A 19,818-nucleotide genomic window follows, 5' to 3' on the forward strand; every position below is an offset into this window, starting at 1 on the left:
GCTCCTGTCTTTATGAAAATCAATATTGCATTTATAAAATGCTGCCTTAACAGATGGTATCTCCTTAGATCTAATAAAATTGCTACCAAGGAACCATGTTTCTTATTACAAAACTGTTCCAAGAGCTTTTAAAGTACGGACTGTGCATCTCCTTGTAGCTCTGTAGCTAGATGCAGGCAACTAGTGGGTTACAGCACATCACTGATTCACAGCTCATCTCCTTTCCCTAGTCTGCCAGGGTGTTTCCTAATAGAAGTACACTATTTACATTCTTGTCCTTTAAAGGGTTTCTATGTTAAACAACAACAACAACAAAAAAACAGATTGCCAGTTTATCTTAAATTGGTCTGGTACTGCCTTGCTTAAGTGTAGCACAAATCACTTTTTTGAGATGAGAATGTTCTCCATCTCATCTGAGCACAGCTTCCAAAGCTGTAGTTACAAATAACTGACAACATCTGTCATTCTTTTGCAGCTGGAGAGAGTAAGAACAGACAGGCAGAAGCCAGGTGATGTTCGTCCCTGCAGAACACAGGAGAAATGGGCAGTTCCCATTACAATTTGCACATTACCATGCCCAGTGCTCAGAGCAAGCTATTGCTTCCTTATGCAGAATGAGTAAAAACTGCTCCTTTTCCCCAGATTTAATTCCCAAACATTCGTTCTAGTTCCCCCCGGACGATCTTGGTTCCTCCTTAAGCCCTTGGACTCCAGCGACCCGGGTTTTGCCCTTTCCTTTCCCTGCACTGTGTTAGCACAAGGAGGAGCGGGAAAAACTTGGCTGTTCCCATCCTGCCGGAGCTGCTCGGGCTGCTCTGCGTCTTTAAGGGGCTGACCCGATCCCCCGGTGAGCCATTATAAAGGCAGGTAAGCAGCAGTGCTTGGCAAAGAGTTGAGAGCTCAGCGGGGTGCGGCTGTCCCGTTATGACTGGCCACCACAGTTGGGGATATGGGCAGGATGACGGTAGGTTATAGCATTTCCGTGCTGCATCTTTCTGTCTTCCCCCATTCGTTTTGTTTCTGGAACTGCTGCCTGAGTCCTGCAGAGCTGCCTGCATCTCTACGTCTGCAAGCATCAAGTATAAACAGCAGCTAGTTAATTACTGGGTTGATGATAGGTTGCCTGCAGAAGGTGGTATCTGAAAGATGCACAAACTTATTCCTGCTGCCTTTTGTTATTGCAATTATCCCTCCTAAATAGAGGGAAGCAGTGCTGAGCAGTTTTATCCTCAGGCTGCAGATATTACAGATGGGTCCTTTTCCAAAAGGCTGCTATGAAAATGATTAACTGTCTGTCTTTCTGAAAGCATTTCTTAGAAGACTTAGTAGAGCAGTAATAGATCTTCTGATTCTGTGAAGTTGTTGAAATGTGATATCTAGGCTTCTAAAGTGAATAAAATCACGTATGTATTTCTGGAGCGTGAATAAATTGCACAGATCAGTATCGGAGATCCCTTATTGAACAAATTGTGCTTTCTGATTTGGCAGTCTTTAATTTAGTCATCCTCCCTTGCTTCCCGCCTACAGAACTGTGTGTCAGAGTGAGAGGATGTGTGAAACTACTGAAAGATTTGTACGACAGTGTCTCATGCCACCTGTACCTTTGCAGAGCATGATGGCTGAATGACTGCTGTTGTCCAATAGCCCATCTTTTGCATAACCTCCAGGAGCCCCTCTCTTTCTCTGTTAGGCTCCTGGCAGCAGCTATTCTACTGCTAGTTGGTCCAAAACCAACTTCACCTGAACACTGAGTGAAGCTGCATAGTGCCAGTGGGTGCCATTACATATTTAGACATCTAGGTGCTATTAATAAAGCCACACATATTAATGCAAAGCTTATAAGAAGCAAATGATGTTGTCTAATCTTGTGTAACAGCATTTAAACTCCAATCTTTCCAGGCAGGTTGATGAAAACATACTATCTAATAAGTCTAACTTTTCAGAAAATCTTGAAGGTAGGAGGCTAGTAGATCACTGAATTACTCTCAAAGAAGGTGTGCTTACTAAAATAAAACAAAAAAGTCAGTTTGTGGAATTAGGTGAGAATGCTGCCATTTAAAAAAATAATAGTAATCTTTGGAATCTTCAAGTGAAATTGTTAGTTTTTGTATTTCCTGAATATGAGCAGTGGAAGCATGGAATTGCTTCCTGCACTACTGAAGTGGAAAAAAAGGGGTCAGAAGTAATTGTTTTATACATAGAGGCTTTTATTATCTCAAACAGCATGATGGTGTTCCAGCTCTGCCAGGAGAGAGCAAAGTTACTAAATTGGTCTTTCACCCTGCTCTATTGGGTTCAGTAAGTCCAGAAGTGTTAATTACCACACTGTACTTCTTGCTCAGGGCAGAAAGATATTGTAATGGGCATGAGTGAAGAATGAAGCTGCTCCAAAGATTTACTGCCATCCTAAAATGACTTTAAAAATAACTGCACAGTCAGTAGCAAAGAGATTGAGTCATCTGCATCTAATTTGAATCACAGGAGCTTTTACATTATCTTCCCTAGGAAGAATTAAATGCTGCTCCTTTGAGGGAGTGCATGTGTACCTACAAGCGTGCTTACATCTGCACACACCTTGGGAGGACTTCGGATCACCTTAAAAATGTAATTACTGACTCCACAAAAGATTAGTGGTGCAAGTAAATGAAGGTGCAGCAGTCTGTTAATGTGCTCTGGCTTCCCCAGTGTATTTGGTATAACATGCTTCAATCCCCCATCTAGTTGCACACTGTGCTAATAAAAACACAAAACTCAGAATTTAAATGAGCTTGTCAAATGCCAAACTTTCAAGTCACTCCTGCTCAGCAAGCTTTACTTCAAGCCTCATGAAATCCTGAAATAATTGTGTGTGTGTGTAGTAGGAAGAAAATAATGTGCTCTCTTTTCTTTGGTTTTGAAGGACCTGCAGAGTGGCACAAGTCTTATCCTATTGCCCGAGGGAACCGTCAGTCACCCATTGATATAATCTCTGCAAAAGCAGTCTATGACCCGAAGCTGATGCCGCTTGTTATCTCCTACGAGTCCTGCACATCTCTCAACATCTCCAACAATGGCCATTCAGTTATGGTTGAGTTTGAAGATATTGATGACAAGACAGGTGAGACTAATGCATAACCAGCTACCTTGGAACGACGTGTTATGGTTTAGAGAGAGAAACGATGAAGTACCTCCTCTATAGTATACTTTATACAACTTATAGTTTCACTTTAGAACAAAGTATGCAAACAAAACCATTTATACTTTGTTTGCTTGAGCATTATTCCTTATCTTCATTTCAGTCTCTCTAACAGCGCTAAATACCTCACAGCTGAATAGTTTCTGTATTAGGAAGAGCATTTGTATTGGGAAAATGTTTGTTTGGAGGGGTTCCTTTTATATAGGGATTATCAGTTTGTTGGAGAGGGAATCCATGCAGATCTCCAGCACTGCTAGACCACAGGCAGCAGGACAGCAGGTACGTACTGCTCAGTGCACTGCTTCCACGACAGTCCGCACTGGGATGCTAGTGCTGTCTGGCTCACTCCCCAGTTTACATCCACAAGGCCGGATAAGGAAGAGGATTATCAGAGATGAGGTCGTACAGTGTAGCCATCATAACTGTACTGCACTAGACCTATTTTTATCTGGACCAGTCATTAACTATTAGCTTGTGTTTTCTTTTCTTACTGCCTCATAGCAGTACAACTTGTTTAGAAATTGCAGTCTTCAGCTTATTTTGATTCGGCTGCAGCTTGTGGATGTTGCCATTGTATATATATATGTATTTTCTCTAACTCTTGGCAAAAATATAAATGAGATTACTTCTATTAATTCTACATCCATGGTAAGCCTTGCTTTTGCATCTGAGAGGGGAAGGAAGGAGGCCAACAAATGCAGCATTGGAATGGAGACAAAGCATCTCTGATAAATAGAGACGTGAGCATTTAAAAATACTGTGAATAATTTTTAACCTATCAATTGATTTCACCTTCTACTTGAGTGTGTTTATCAATTCTAGATTAATAGGAGACCTTGGTACTCAGAACAAGTTACTTCCTGTGATTTGTCTGTGCTGGAAACCTCTTGCAATAGGGTCAGGGGATTAAAATTCCTGCTACTTAATTCTAACATTCCTCATCTTGAATGGACCTGAACAGTGGCCAAATTAATGGTGAGGTTTTCAAGTGTAGCTACTGAATTTGAAAGGAAGACTAAATGCTCAGTTTCCAAAAGCTTGTTGCATAAAAATGCATTAAGATATCATCCTACAGAGAACTTCTAAATTTTTTTCTGGAAATATTATCTTAGCTTGCTGACTACTTTCATGCAGTTCTAAATTGAACTGTATCTACATACCAGTGAACTTTATCCAACTTCAGGAGTTTCATTTAAGAGCACTATGCATCACTGTAAACAGGGAGAGCACAAGCAGCAATTAAGACCTCTGCCCTTTTTACGTTATGCATGTACCATGTTCTAATTACACTTAGCAGGAAGACGATTGCTAGGAGAACAAACGTTTGGTGTAAGAGTTTTTAGTTGATTTGAAATAGATTTAGTGACTCATAGCTTTGCATAAATGGTACAACAAAATTCTGACAGTAAATCCAACACAGCTAGATTTCCTAAAGCATTGGAACAGGTGATGCATTCGATTAAGTTCAGTGAAACACACTGGACAGTGTGTGTTTAATTTCAGTTCTATGAGCACCGCTGTGGGAAGGCCAGTTTCATGTACAAAGAACAGCTGGAACGATGCATGTGGGAGCACACACAATGCTGCAACTGTACCTTTTTTATTTTTAATGTTATAGACTGGAATGAGCTTACACATGCTAAGTGTACTTTTTTTTAATTTAAAACTTTTGAATTTTTGTCTGCTGAGCAAAACTTAATTGGCTTAGTGCTGTATAAAAGTACAAAAGAATTGCCACTGATAGAGTATGTATGGTTGGCATCTTAAAAATTCATCTTAAGTGTTTTTTCTAAATGATGTATGAAGTTTCTCTGTATCGCTTCCCTGTCTTCGTAAGGTGATGTGAGATTCTAAATGGTGTTGTGTAAAGAACAAGCTATTATATTACCTCTTTTATGGGATCAGATACTTCAAGGAGGCAGAATATAGATATCCTCTACTGGAAAGAATACTCTTTAGAGGAAATACTTAGCTGGATTGTCTATCTGATGCTCAGTGCATTTAGGCTCTTCTGCACAAAAGAAGCACATTGATGATGTTTTAGGTACTTAAGATTTTTTTTGGTCTTCAACTTAGGCTTTGTGTTAAAAAGGAGAAGCCTAACCATTAAAAAGTTTCCATATGTTCCTATGTCAAATGTATTCTTTCAGAAACAATTTATGAAGCCACTCAATATTTGTGTCAAATTATTTTTTACATGAATTCAGCTGTTTTCCATGAATAAATCTAACCCTTAAAATACCTGGATGATGTACCTCTCTTACATCATAAACTAGGAAAGGCACAGTAGTACAAACCTGCAGCTAACAGTTGTTAGGCTTTAGTAACAGGAAACTAAAAACCCTGAATACTTTTTTCTTGCTTTCTTTCTGCCTAGTGATCAGCGGTGGCCCCTTTGAGAGTCCCTTTCGGCTAAAGCAGTTCCACTTTCACTGGGGGGCAAAGCACAGTGAGGGATCAGAGCATACAATTGATGGCAAACCTTTTCCATGTGAGGTAACATTTTTTACAGATGGGATGAATTCATGCTGTTGACAAATAGCTTTGCAGTGGGGTCTGGATTTCCCTCAGGATTCTGATAGTTCACTGTGGTTAAGTCAGCACAGGCTTTAATGAGAATTGTATTCCTTATGGTGAAATTATTTATCTGTTAATTACCCTGTCTTGGAAGTCCAAACTTCTCCCCACCCCGTGCAGCCCTCTCTCCAAGTTTCTCTGCTTGCCTTACAGCTAGGCTGTTTTGCTCACACAACACTACTTCTACCGCCAGAGGTACTCTGTTGTGTGGTTTAGTCTGCTACACTCAACTATATCCTTCCTGCCTGCATAACACAAAGGACGTACTGGCAAACATGATGCTGAAAAGCAGCATATATCTCTACCAAGCTGGCACAGTTAACCTGCTACAGCTGAGGATCACAGCCTGTGAAATGATTGTGGCTGATGCCATCTATAGCTTTGAAGTAGCTTCATCGGGAGGTTCTTGAGGATGTTCTGCAGAGTTGGGACAAGACATAGGCCTTTCCCATTGCTATTAAGCATCTGAAAATCTATATTGACAGTTTTTATCATTAATGTGTTTAATTCTTCTTCTTCTTTTTTTTTTTTTTTTTAAGCTCCATTTAGTTCACTGGAATGCCAAGAAGTATGCAACATTTGGAGAAGCAGCAGCGGCTCCAGATGGCTTGGCTGTAGTTGGTGTTTTCTTGGAGGTAACAATCACAAAAATAGCAGGTTTACATGATGAAAAGCATTATACTGTCAAATGTTTGAGAACCATGCTACATACTTGAGAGGTGGTTAGGGAAAACAGATGACTTACTGAAAGTAATAACTCATTGCAAATTGCTGTTAAACCTACTTTAGTAGAAATCTTGAGATTCAGATAAGAAAACAATATGCTACCTATTCAAAGCATAATTACAGTCATTCTTAGCTAACTTGTCTATTCTGTTACTATTGTAGATTGGAAAAGAACATGCCAATATGAACAGACTCACTGATGCTTTGTACATGGTAAAATTTAAAGTAAGTTTTAAGCTGTTTAGATTTTCTTCTTTCTGGGATATCATTAAAACAAGTCATATGTTTGAGACAAACAGAAATGGAAAACCACCCACCACAAATCCTCCCATCACCAGAACGTCTCTGTAGTTGTATTCTTCTTTTGCAACATCTCTGCTCTCTTCATCTCCAGACCTCAATGTCTGCCTAAGCTCCGGTGCCTCCCAAGGCTCTGCTGACCCCACTGGTCCTTCAGGGGTCCTGCATCTCAGGAAGTATTTAAAGTCAAAAATTCCATGACTCGTAAGGCCTGCTCTTACACTCAGCAAAACAGTTTCCACAAAGCCTAACCTTGAAAATGTCGAATATGTAGGTTGTAGACACAAAGTGAAATTTTGATGTTCAGTAAGTGATCTCTTCCACTTAGAGGAAAGAAAGTGTTATACTTCATTTGTAGTGATGGAAGGTCTGCCAGCTTGCCACCAGGAGTAAACTGCTCTGTCTGCTCTGGATTAGCAGCTCCCCAGATTGCTGGGCAGTGCTTTCTGTGAGTGACTACATACTTTTCAGGTATTTTTGAACACAGTGACAGGCTGGAAAATCTTGTCCTAGACTGTAGTAGTCAAGGTGATGACTACTTTACACAGAGCACCTCTTGCACTGGCCTTCTGCCTGATGCACTTCGCTCTGCTTTTAGACTTGGTCAACTGATTCTTAAAGCTGATATTTCTCTCAGAGCACTGATTGTTTTAGACAAAGTTTTCCACAGTTTCAGATTTTCTATTGAAATAGATGCACTGCATCAAAAACTTCAAGTAACAAGATGAGGAATCTTCTCATGATATCTGTAGATCACACTGAAAATTGTATACAGAATATATTTCCTACACTATTTTTGGATGTTTCGTGACGAAAGCTGAACTTCCGTAGAGACCATGGCGCAAAAACATCAACTCCATCAGCTAGCAGCAGAGGTCACACTTGCCACACAAGAGAATGTAATAGTTCTCTGATTCTGTCTTCAGGCTTACACTTAGGTAACAGCTGCTATGAAGCAACTGGATCACTACATGCTCTTCTTCTGCTCCCCTACTCTTTAGTATCACTCTAACTTTATTTCAAAAATACCTTAACCTGCACTTGAAAGGTTTTTTTTGTTTGTTTGTTTTAAGAAAAAAGAGAAATGTATCAATTGTCTTCCAGGGGACAAAAGCTCAATTTAGAAGCTTCAACCCCAAATGTCTCCTGCCTTTGAGTCTAGATTATTGGACGTACCTTGGATCTTTGACAACACCACCCCTTAACGAGAGTGTAATATGGGTAGTGCTGAAAGAACCCATCAGTATTTCTGAGAAACAGGTAAACTTCTGACATTCTCCCAATTCTTTTAGGTTTTGACTCTGTATCTACAAGCAATGACTGTTGTGCTTTGCAATGCGGTCAACTGAAAAGACTGTTTGTGAATAGTCAGCCTGTTCAATATTCAGGGATTCTATTTTTTTCTTTAATACTATTAATTCTTTGTTGAAACATATTTTAAAAACAGGCTAACGTAGTGAATATTTTCCTTTGGTATTTTTTTTCAACAACTTTAACATGAATTGCCTTTTTAAGCAGTAAATTATCTCACTTGAATTTACAGCTGGAGAAGTTCCGCACGCTCCTCTTCACCAGTGAGGAAGACCAGAAGGTCCAGATGGTGAATAACTTCCGCCCCCCTCAGCCGCTTAAGGGGAGAACAGTTCGAGCTTCCTTCAAGGCCTGAAGAAAACTGGTAGTGGCCCTGGGGCATCTAAAAGCTTCCACATAATGACCATAGACCTGAGTTCAGATCACTCATGGAGCACACAGGATAGCCATTTCGAACAACACTCTGTACTTGAAGGGGGACAAACATTTTCTGATGCTGTGTTTTATTTGAATCACACAACTTCAAGACAAGCTTAAGTCTTTTTAACTGGACCTCCTTTTAGTACAAAAAATTGATTGTGATCTGGATCATTCTCTTGGAGTTAAGATGAAATCCTACTTAAGATGGGAAATAGGCAGTAATCAGTGCTGATGGGTGGTAATCATCTTCTGATTGTCTAATACGTGATGAAAGAATAGTTGAAATTTGGATAAACTGGACTTAATTTTTTCTTAGATTTTTCTTGTTTGCTGAGCTCCCTCTGACTTAGAAGATTTTCACCATCTTTGCTGTCTATTGACACAAAACAGGCTAGCAGTACTCAAAAAAGGTTCTGTACTCGCTTCATGAAGGCACTGATACGAAAACTATATATTTCAGAATTACTGTTCCAAGATACTATTGTTCAACTGCTTTCAAATAAGTAATGTAAATGCTCTGTCATCCAAAACCGGTCATGTTGTTTATTGCACAAGACTGTTCAGACATAAATTATTTTAGCCTATGCAACATACGTAATTGTAACTCCCTCATTAAGTTTGTTGAGAAGGAACATCTGTAGCAATTCAGGTATGTACTTGTGGCTATCTAAATTGTTCACATTCTACCTCAGTGAAGTGATTTGCTCTTCAATGTGACCTCCTTCAGTGTCTGCCCTGAAGAATGTACATGGATTTTTTCATTCTAAGGATCTTGTGTGGGTAGATCTTGATTGCACTGAACGTACATCACTGCACAAATCATCCCATAGCCATGGCAAGCAGTCAGGGATGGTCCTGGCAAATTTGAGATTCAATCTCTACTGAATCCTGATACATCTGCAAAATAGTCGCTTTAGAAAAGCCGTGTTTTTGTATTGCTGCTGCTTGCAGCTTAGTGAAAAAATTCTTCAGACCTTTGTGTCCAGTAAGAAAAAATAGTGATGTCGTCTGTACCTGTTGTCAGTGTATTTTCAGTTACTTTATTTCTAGGTTTCAGATGTTTTACTTAATCTGTATATTTCAGACAAATTACGAACGTTTATTAGCTTTCAGTTTTTTAAACAAAGAATCTGTATGTAAATATGTAAATGAAGAAGCTGTAAACGTTTAAGTAAAACCTTAAAGCAAAAGGGAGAAGTGTGGGAAGGGCAGACTAGAACACCTACAGCTGGTTCTCCCTTTTCAGAAGGGGAGACAAAAGTAGTAGGCATAGAGCACAGGACGAGGAATGGAAGATTGGAATTTAGACCAAACTACAATTTTTTTTTTTTTTGCACACTGATATAAAACATTCAGTTTATTTCAGAATAAACTGAGGAACAGAAAGTAACACTGATATCTACCTCACAGGGATACTGTGAGGGCTAATTCAGTGTTGTTTTACATTTGAGACTCCTATATGGAAGATGCTAGAGGAAAAATTTAAAAAAAAAAATATCATTATGAAATGCAATGTTTTTAGCTGTTATGAAAGCAACTTGGCTAGTTATGAAAACTACTACTGCAAAAAATCTATTTATCTTAATTTCTTTACTGAAGTAAATAAATGATATTTTAAAATCATGTATGCATCTCGTCTTTTATTTTGAACAGGCTCTCTCTCTATGTACTGCAGTGCTTTTTCTAGGACTCCCTTTACAAAGAAACAGTTTGATATCATTAACTGATGCATCAATCTCAGACTAATGAATGATATGGTTGTGTAGGACTTCAGTTTCACAGGCACTGATTTTGCTATAGTAGAATAATGCAAATACAGATATGTTATCCCTGAAGTCTCAGGGCATTTGTTCCACTACTTGTGTTTAAAAGCTGTGCCACAATTCTTTCCACCCTCTAGGACTAGCAGTTTCTATTGTAGTTTATTCTCATGGACAACAATTTGACATTTTGTACGTCTTTGATGACTTGCCCAGTGCCAGAGTTAGGTTTTTGTTATGCTTTGCTATGATTTATTTCCCAATTACAAGTAACACAAAAGACCTTTTAAAGTGTAAAAGGTCTTTTAGAAGAACAATACAGACTTGAGAACCAAATTGTTTTATGGATATAAATTAGGCCTTGTGAGCGAAATTTAACCAGTATCACTTTATATATAAACTACCCATGCACTGGTGCAGCAGCACTTTAACAGAGCAGGGCACCGATCAGTATTTGCAGCCTGTTCTCACTCTGAGAAACACACACACAGTTAAAAGGGCTTCTGTACCAAAAGCTAGGTTCAGTTTTTCCCAATTGTAACCATTTGTTCCACTACAATAAAAAAACTTATCTACAGAGTGTGCCCATCCCACGACCTTGAACGTAGTGCTATGCTGCTTTACGTGTGGTTTGCTCATGAACAACAGAAGGGTAATATTTAACTCACAAGGTTACTGTAAAAGCTTAGATCTTGTAAGAAGCTTTAAATGCTGAATCCCACAAGGCGTTCAGTTTCTAGGAGATGCTTATTACACCTTGTTTTAGAAATACAATTTTATCTTATTTACAGCTTTTCTCAGTGGTTTGTTTTTTAAAAAACTATCATGAAAAAACGTACTCATAGAATGGCTGAAGTTAGAAGGAACCTTAAGGGTCATCCTGTTCCAGCCTCCCTGCTTCCTGGGGCCGCATCCAGCCTGGCCATTAGCACCTCTGGGGCTGGGACATCCACAGCTTCTCTGGGTAACACTGCCAGCGCCTCACTGCCCTCTGAGTAAATTCCTCCCTAGCGCCTAACCTCATCTCCCCTTTTTAGATCAAAACTGCTCCCCTTTGTCCTATCACTATCAGACTGTGCAAAAGGTACATCTCCCTTCTGCTCGTGAACTCCTTTCAAGCGCTGGAAGGCTGCGGTAAGGCGCCTTTACTTCTCCAGGCCGGAGCAGCGCAGCTCCTCGAGCCCCCCCTGGCAGGGAGGTGCTGCGGCCGCACAGCTGCTGCCCCGCGTCCGGAACGGGGACGGAAATGGAGCAGCGCTGACAGCAGGCTGGAAATGCCGCCTGGTGGCTGCCTGTTTCCTCACCGCTTCTGACACTCAAAACGCAATTTTTAAAAGCTATTTAGTGACAGTACAGCAGATGAGTGAAACGGTAACTTTGGCCGTGATTATTTCTAAAGTTATGGGTGGTTATAATTGAGATCCCGGTGCCGGCTGTACACGTGCAGTCCTCTTTATCAGATAAAACAAAACAAACTCAACAGGCAGTTGCATCACTTGTGATCTCTTTCTCACTGGCAGGCCAGAGATATCCTCTCCTGATAAACCTCACACTCCATTACGTTTAACTGTTTGGCTTTAATAGCTTCAGCCTAGAATCACCTGAGTTTTTCTACCCTTTGCAAACAGGAAGGTTTGTAGGCAGCTGATACAGCTGATGTGATCTAGCAGTGATTCGTGACCATCTCTCGTGACAAGTGTAAACTAAGCTCAGCAAAAGCATTGGTAGAAAAATGTTGTGAGGCACCTGGTCACAAGACAGGGCTCTTGGTGGTGTTCAGAGGTCAGAAAGATAGAAAAGTGACCACTCCAGTGAAAATAAAAAAAAAACAACCCACAAAAAAAAACAGAGATAAGCCTGAACAAAAGAGATCTTATCTTGTACTTCAGATTAGCTATTTTCCTCTCTGAATTCCTTCTGCAGGCAAAGGTGACCGCTTCATACAGCACTCGGTATTCGTACACCACACATACAACACTTCATACTGCATACTCCACCTGCAATGCTGGGCCTCATGGTTTTTCTCACTGCTTGGAAGGAAATAGTAATAGATGGATGGGACCTGACCAACTCCACCAGCACTACTGCATGGCTGTAAGGCAAAGAACATTTATACCTCTGCTGTTCCGGAATACTGCTTGTACTACCTCCAGATTTTAATCACTGATTTCATTTCATGTTATTAGAATGGAATATTAAACACAGGAATTCAGGTGTTCCTCTGCCGGAGGTGAAAAAGGTGTAAGTTGGAGAGGAGGAAAGGAACATACTTTTCTACATGTGAGCACTCCAAATCAAGCCAGCAGATGTTCCTGCACTGGTAAGTTATCCTCAAGAAATTTAAACACCCCTTTACAGAGGTACAGAACCCTGAGCATGCATTTCATGTGACAGTGGCTTTCGGTTTAATTTGAAGAAGTCTGTAAGCAAGACCCAGTAAAAATTATGAATGTGATGTTAAGATCCAATCACAGCAAGTATATACATGCCTTCACACCAGCCCTGTCACTTAAATTGGATAATCAATTCAACCCCTGCAACTTCATTTATAGACACACTGCTCAGCTGCTGATGTAACAGCAAGGGTTAACTGAAGGCGAAGAGCTGGGAGGACAGTTGTCCAACTGCTGCTCATTGCATTTACCTCTGTTTGTTGACATTTTTTGCAGCTTGTTTGCTTTTCTGGTGTTTGCATATTTGTTTTAGATTATATAGGGAGATCAGAGACTGGGAATTTGTTTTGTAACCAAACTGGGAATTGCAATTGCTTTAACAGACATTGTGAAAACTAATTTTTCCCAGTCTCATACATGATTTTTTTTTTTTTTTCCCTGATTAGAGATCTCTGCAGGTAAGGTGCTCAGGTACCCTTTGTGAAAATTGAAAATGTAATGTACAGCCAATAAAAGGCAACATACTATTCATAGGGCAAAATACACCTAGCAAACAACTGTTCTTTAGCAAGGCCCTGAGCAGGAAGGTATCCAAGTGTTTTTGTGGACTGAAGTTGTATGTATTTTCCTTCAAAAAGCCATCTTAGGCACACTGCTGCACTCTTTGAGCCACTGCAAGTCCCACCTCCATCGGGGGCAAGTCATTTGCAGGACCTGTCCTCCCTTGCGTGACAGACACACACTGATTTCCTAGGGGCGCAGATCTGTGGCTGTTTTCTAACAGGCAGCACCAAATTAAATCTTTCTCCCCATTTCAGAATATCAACTGAACTTTTTCTCTTTGGAATAAAATTGTGCTCTTGAGCACCATGGCAACCAATCCATTGCTTCCATGGAAATTTACAATTCTAATCAGATATTCCTGAGGGTAAAAATACTGCAGGCCTGAGCAGTCCTGTTTCTCTCCTCACACCCCTCAGACAAAGTTTTATCACTGCTGCAATGGCACAAGAAGCTGGTGGGTTGGTCAGGGCTGACGTGGAGGACTCTTTAGTTCAGCAATGTGTCAAATGATCATTTCCACAGATGCTAAAGTAACGTCCGGATTTTTTTTCTCTACGGTAACCTCGCTCTTCTTGTTTTGGTCTTCCTGTTGACATGAAACCGAGTTTCACTGATATTACTTAAAAACCAAACCACAGCAGGAACAGCCAAAGCTCAGATTCGTGATGATGGCCACCCATCCTCCCACTGGAGACATGCTGGGGTTTGCATTTACCTCATGCAGGACCCGCAACGCAATACTGACAAGAGAAATGCTTCAATACCAACAGCCAGCAGAATGAAAAAATGAACGGGTCTTATCAAATGCCCGCCTTTGCTAAATCCCTGCTACAAGCCGAGGCAGGGACCATTCCACAAGGCACACTAACGCATCCACCACCGTGCTGCAGGCCCGCTCCTCGGCGTGCTCAGCTTTGCACGAGGTCTCTGTGGAAATGACAGCACAGGCAAGCAAGAGAGCGGGCACGGAAACGGAGCTGCCACGTGAGCCGCAACTGCGGTTGTTCTTAGCTTACAGGGCCTGACACTTTCTAAGGCGCTTTGTGACTTTGACAACTAAGCCGGCAGCACCAGCCCCGCAGGACGTGGGACCGCCGCTCCCCCGCCTGCACCTCGCCGCTCCGCCGTCACACCTCGCTCTCCGAGGACGCGCAGCACCTAAAGAACATGGCGCAGGGCCGCAGCTACCGCCCCGTCCCGCCGGGGCCCCGCAGGAACCCCCGGCTCCGCCCCGCCGCCGCAATCCCTCGGGGAGGGGCTCGGGGGGCGGCTCCGCTGTCGGCGGCGCGGGTTGGGCGGCGGGGCCGTCAGTCAGCGCCCGTGGCAGGACCGCGGCGGACGGCCCGGGAGGTGCAGGCGCGTGGCGGCCGTGCGGCGGGGGCTGTTGGCCCCGCGTTCGGGGAACGGAGCCGCGGGGGTGAGGTGGGTGTGCAGGGCCGAGGGCACGGGCACGGCGGCGGGGAGGGGTGTTGTGGTGTGCGGTTAGCGCCGTGGGTGGCCGCCGCTTTGTTGGGAAGCGGTCTCCGCCGTTCCCTCTGCGGGCTCCGGGTCGCGGTGCGGGCAGCTCGGGCTGTACGGCTGGCACTAACGCGGCTGAGGAGGAAGTGCCGCTGTTGGTGCGGAGCGGTAGGCGTGCCGTGCGGGGAGCTGAGTTTGATGTAATTGGCTCTTGCATCACGGCCTTCGGCGCACTGCCCTTATGAGCAACGGCCGCTCTTCGGCGCGGCTCGTGCCGGGCGGCAGCAGCGCAGCCCGCGCCGCGGTGCGCTCCGTGCGGCTCTCGGCAACGGGAGGCTGGTTAGCGGCTGGTGTGAGCGGGGGAAGGCCGGGTTTGTGTAGCAGGCTGTTTTTGTGAGCTTTTTCAGTTAAGAATATAGAAGTCATCATTGTTTCTGCCCCAGCTGGCTCGGCAGGTTGGGACTAGAGAGAAGAAATAGAGTGGGTAGTGGCCTGGGAGAGGTTGGCCGTGAAGAAGGTATCTCTGGTAGTGCTGCGTGCTTTGGTTCGCTGTTGTTGGAGCGGGCAGTGCCAGCTGTCTTCCCCTTACCTTTGTTTGGGTTGCACTCTGCGTGCCGCACAACACGGGGCGCTGTCAGGAGATGTCCCTGTCCCAGGAGGCTGCGGGCGCGCGCTGAGCGATGAGCTGACGCGTTGGCTTTGCCACTGCCGCCTGTCCTCTGGATGGCAGCAGTAACACCGTGAGCCTGAGCCTCTACTCCTCGGGCCCCCAGGTGGTGGGAGCTCGCTGCTCTTCCCCTCAGCTGGCCATGGTGGTGTACTTTGCTTTTGTTTTCCAGATGGGGTTTCAGTAAAGTCCTTGGCTATCAGTTGGCTTTTTGTTTAGAATAGTTTAGGTTTGTTTTTAGCTTCTGCTGGTTTCTCAGAACAATTCTTTATGCAGCTGCCTGGTCTGACTTCTTGCTACTTCTCTTCAGGTTCCCTGCTAACACAACAGTATTGCAGTAGTATGTGGCACCTCTGGGCTAAGCCCTGGAGCACCTAATGCCAGCAGCAGCCTCAAGTGGCTTCTGAGCTCCTGGAAAACTGTAACTGTTGCCATTGTGGTGTTCTGGGAGTAATTGTATTTGCAGTGCTACAACACAGTTAGCTTTTCAAATCCCTGGGGCATCTAGTTGTGCTTAGCAGCAATTTGTGCTTCCCCCAGCTTGAACACCTGATTTAAAGGAGGAAGCAATAGGATGGACCTCTTCCCTGGAAGAAGAAGTACCTCAGATGCCCCAGGTTCCACTGCTTTTGGCAGCAGAGCTCTTCACTGCTGCTTGTTTTCATTGCTTTTTAAATGAGCATGCCTAACTGGAAGCTGTAAAAGTCACCAATAAAACTGTGGTGTAACTTCTGTACTGTCTAAGTGTGCAGTGCTGTGATAAACAGTAAAACTCGACTTCAGCTGTGCAGAAATCCTACCTGTGTTAAGACCTGAAAGGTATAAAAAGAATCAAGCACGTAAGCTGGAACAGAATTAGAAAGGTCGGCTAGCTTGCTCTAGACAAGAAGATCAAGGCAAGTTACATAAAATGTTAATCTGCTTGCTGTTTCTTTCAGCTTTTCTGTAGGATTTGAATACTCTTGGTTTTCATATTTAGAATGCATTAATAGAGCTGGACTGTAGCAGTCTGTAAAGTTGGCCATTAATTGCCTCTTAGGCTGAAAAACTTAGAGGAATTTGTTTCCTCTGTATCTTGTTACACTGGGCTTTTCACTGAAAAGTTATGTTTCTTGTAATGTTGGAGCTTTCCCTTAGCCTTGCTGTAATGACAAAAAAAAAAAACAAAAAAAAAAAACCAAAAACCTGGCAAATAAAAAATTAGCTTTTCTGTTGAATGAAGTGGTAAGAGACAGTCATATGCAAAGTTAAATTCACCGAGATTGTAATTAAGTAATGGAAACTTCTTAGGTCACTTCTTAGATGCTTGTATCCATAGCTGTTCTGAACATTTCTGTGAGCTCTAGATTACATATTGCTGTACAGGAAATTGCTGTATAGAAAGCATCTTGTGAAACTTGCAAGTTGTGTGCTTTTTTTTTATTGCAGACTGTAAGGACATCCTGTTTGATTGAAAGAAGTTGCTTCTACTTGTGGAGTGACTTATGATGTCAAGAACTGTATCATCCTGGATCTTAGGCTCAGCAAAGAACACCTTTGTGTTACAAAGAAGAGGACGTTTGTATTCCATATGTGTCCCAAACAGACACAAAATAAAATGGAAGCTTGTTTTTTCCAAAACACTTCTTTACCCTGCTGGGACCTGCAGCTTAGACAATACTTTCTCCTTGAGAAAAGCATTCAGGCACACCTCCACTGAAGAAGAAGAATTCTCTTTCCAGTTGTCTCCAACACAAATCAACGATATACTCAGAGCAGGTGAAATATCCCATAAAATACTGGATTCAAGTTGTAAAAGTACTAATTCTGTGTTGAGGTTTGAAAGTAACCAACTGGCATCCAATACTCCTATTGAAGACCGCAGGAGTGCAGCCACTTGCTTGCAGACCAGGGGGATGATGTTTGGTGTCTTTGATGGCCATGCTGGTTCTGCTTGTGCTCAGGCAGTAAGTGAGAGACTACTTCATTATATAGCAGTTTCTCTCATGTCTCGACAAACTTTGGAAGAAATGGAGCTTGCTGTGGAGTGCATGAAACCAGTTATTCCTATTCTGCAGTTGCACAAGCATCCAAATGATGTAGAGCATCGAGAAATGACTTCACAGTATTTTGAGAGCCTGCGAGTTTACTGGCAGCATTTACTGGACCTAGACATTGAGCCAGGATTTAGTTTGGAAGAAGCCATGATTAGCGCATTCAAAAGGTTAGACTCAGACATATCACTGGAAGTTCAGGCTCCCCAGGAAGATGAATTGGTGAGAAACACTGCCCTTCAGGTAGCTTTTTCTGGTGCAACAGCGTGTGTAGCTCACATTGATGGTGTTCACCTGCATGTTGCAAATGCTGGTGATTGCAGAGCAATTTTAGGGGTTCGTGAAGAAGATGGAACTTGGTCTACTCTCCCTCTAACACGAGACCACAATGCCTATGATGAATCTGAAATCAGAAGACTAAAGAGAGAACATCCTAGATCCGAGGAGAAAACGCTGTTTGTGAATGACAGATTACTGGGCATTCTCATGCCCTCCAGAGCTTTTGGAGATGTGCAACTAAAATGGAGTAAAGAATTGCAACACAGCGTTCTTGAGAATAGCTCTGATGTTGGGGCGTTAAATATTTATCAGTATGTTCCTCCAAACTATCACACACCCCCATATTTAACAGCGGAGCCTGAAGTCACATACCATAAACTAAGAGGCAAGGATAAGTTTCTCATTATTGCTTCGGATGGACTATGGGAGATGCTCAGTAATGAAAGGGTTGTAAAACTAGTTGCTGGACACCTTACAGAGCTTAATGTGCAGAAACCACAACTAGCTTTTGAGAAACCAGTTAATTTGGGTTATTTGCACAACCTGTTACTTCAGAGGAAAAACAGGGGTATCACCTCACTGGACCACAACACAGCGACACATTTAATACGGCACGCAATTGGGAGTAATGAATATGGGGAAGTGGACCAAGAGAAACTTGCTGCGATGCTGACACTGCCTGAAGACCTTGCGAGAATGTACAGAGATGATATCACAGTTACTGTAGTGTATTTTAATTCAGAAGCAATTGAAAACTATTATAGAAACAACAAATAGAGACTTGCATAGCTGCTATTCTGTACTGTTAGCCAACTTTGATATTGAAACCATTACTGTTTTTCCTTGATAGTCAAGCTGTTACCAGTGTCAGAAACCTTTTTTTTACTTACAGTTCTGAAAAAAGAAAAATTCTGCAAGTGAATTTGTTGACAGTTCCCTGGATTTCCAGGTCTGTAGGCTCTGAAGAAAAATGTTTTGATGAAATTCCACTGCAGTGCAGCTGAGCTAAAGATTGCTGACTCAGTTCTGATTCCATGGGAACTGCTGGTAAAATTTTACAAATGAGCAAAGGAGACAAATTTGAATTAGGCTTTTGAAATTTAGTAGGCATGGGTGATACCTGTAGCTGTGTGGAGCGTGGGGAAGTCCTACTGTTATAGAAAATGAGCGGCATTCTCCTGAAGCACTGTAACTGAATTCAAAAAACTACCAAACCATTATTTGATGTGACAGTGTCAGGAACTCACCCTGTGTATGTGAAGCTTTGTTTGAGAGACAACACTAAGGGAGGCGATTCAGGCAGCCCTGAGACTGTTGGACACTTTTTCGTACTGTTTTTCTAAGCTAAGAAACAAAACTGTATTCAACAGTGATGTAAGTGTGAATGCACATTTTCTTAATTGTGTGTGGATTTCTATGACAGCATGTGGCTCAAATGTGCACAAGGGACTCAGTGGTCCCCTGCTCAGGAATTAACATTTGAAATTCAAGCATTCATTCATCTGTTGCTTAGAGAATAAATATTTTGTATTAAGTGTAGATCTATGAGATGCTGCATATGAACTCTAACTGTAATTTAAGTGAGGTTTGACAGACTCAGAAGATAAAAAGTGCATCTAAAGGTAAGTACAACAGCACACAACACCTTTGTCTTCTAATTTGACTTGGAGTACAGAAGTGCTGTTATTTCACTAAAATCTCTTTAATTTTGCCTTTGAACATCATCAGCTTGTTATTATAGCTACAGGTATTTTCTTTAATGAATGTATATTCTAGTCTCTGAATGTATACTTCCATGCATTTTAAAACAGTTTAATACTGTTTTCTAGGGTGGTTATCCAAAGCTTGCAAATGAACTGTGCTTACATTTCACGTATGGTGTTCTCCTGTGGCTCTTTTTCTTGCTTATGCACATTAGTTGGCAGCAAGAATGTGTACTGGCTATTTGCTGCTGTTTTGCTGTGTGAGAACCTGTGTGGATGTGGCAGAGAAGATGCAAGTAACATTTTAATTTCACTTAAGTATTATCTTTCTGCACTTTTACAGATGAGAAAGTATTCAGTTTTCGTTTTGAAGTTTTAAGTGAAGTTTTAAGCAGATGAGATCTTATGCATAAGCTCTTAGTAGTTGTGGGTTTGCAGCTTTCCATATACTT

The 19,818-nt window shown here is 42.1% G+C and overlaps 2 protein-coding genes across 2 annotated transcripts; both read left to right on the forward strand.

The window, feature by feature from the left end:
• The first annotated feature begins 897 nt into the window (after positions 1-897).
• CA7 (carbonic anhydrase 7) lies at positions 898-9,858 on the forward strand. The gene is made up of 7 exons (XM_042877105.1): positions 898-964; positions 2,900-3,097; positions 5,553-5,671; positions 6,292-6,387; positions 6,641-6,703; positions 7,883-8,038; positions 8,322-9,858. Exons 1-7 carry the CDS (start codon positions 925-927, stop codon positions 8,442-8,444), a joined length of 795 nt encoding a protein of 264 aa, XP_042733039.1. The 5' UTR covers positions 898-924; the 3' UTR covers positions 8,445-9,858.
• A 4,705-nt stretch (positions 9,859-14,563) lies between these two features.
• On the forward strand, positions 14,564-19,809 carry PDP2 (pyruvate dehyrogenase phosphatase catalytic subunit 2). Its single transcript, XM_042877031.1, has 2 exons — positions 14,564-14,648; positions 16,780-19,809. Exon 2 carries the CDS (start codon positions 16,836-16,838, stop codon positions 18,438-18,440), a length of 1,605 nt encoding a protein of 534 aa, XP_042732965.1. The 5' UTR covers positions 14,564-14,648; positions 16,780-16,835; the 3' UTR covers positions 18,441-19,809.
• The last annotated feature ends 9 nt before the right edge of the window (positions 19,810-19,818 follow it).

Source organism: Lagopus leucura, unplaced genomic scaffold (assembly GCF_019238085.1).
Source record: "Lagopus leucura isolate 7727_CA_CO unplaced genomic scaffold, USGS_WTPT01 Super-Scaffold_100017, whole genome shotgun sequence".
Classification (NCBI taxonomy): Eukaryota; Metazoa; Chordata; class Aves; order Galliformes; family Phasianidae; genus Lagopus; species Lagopus leucura.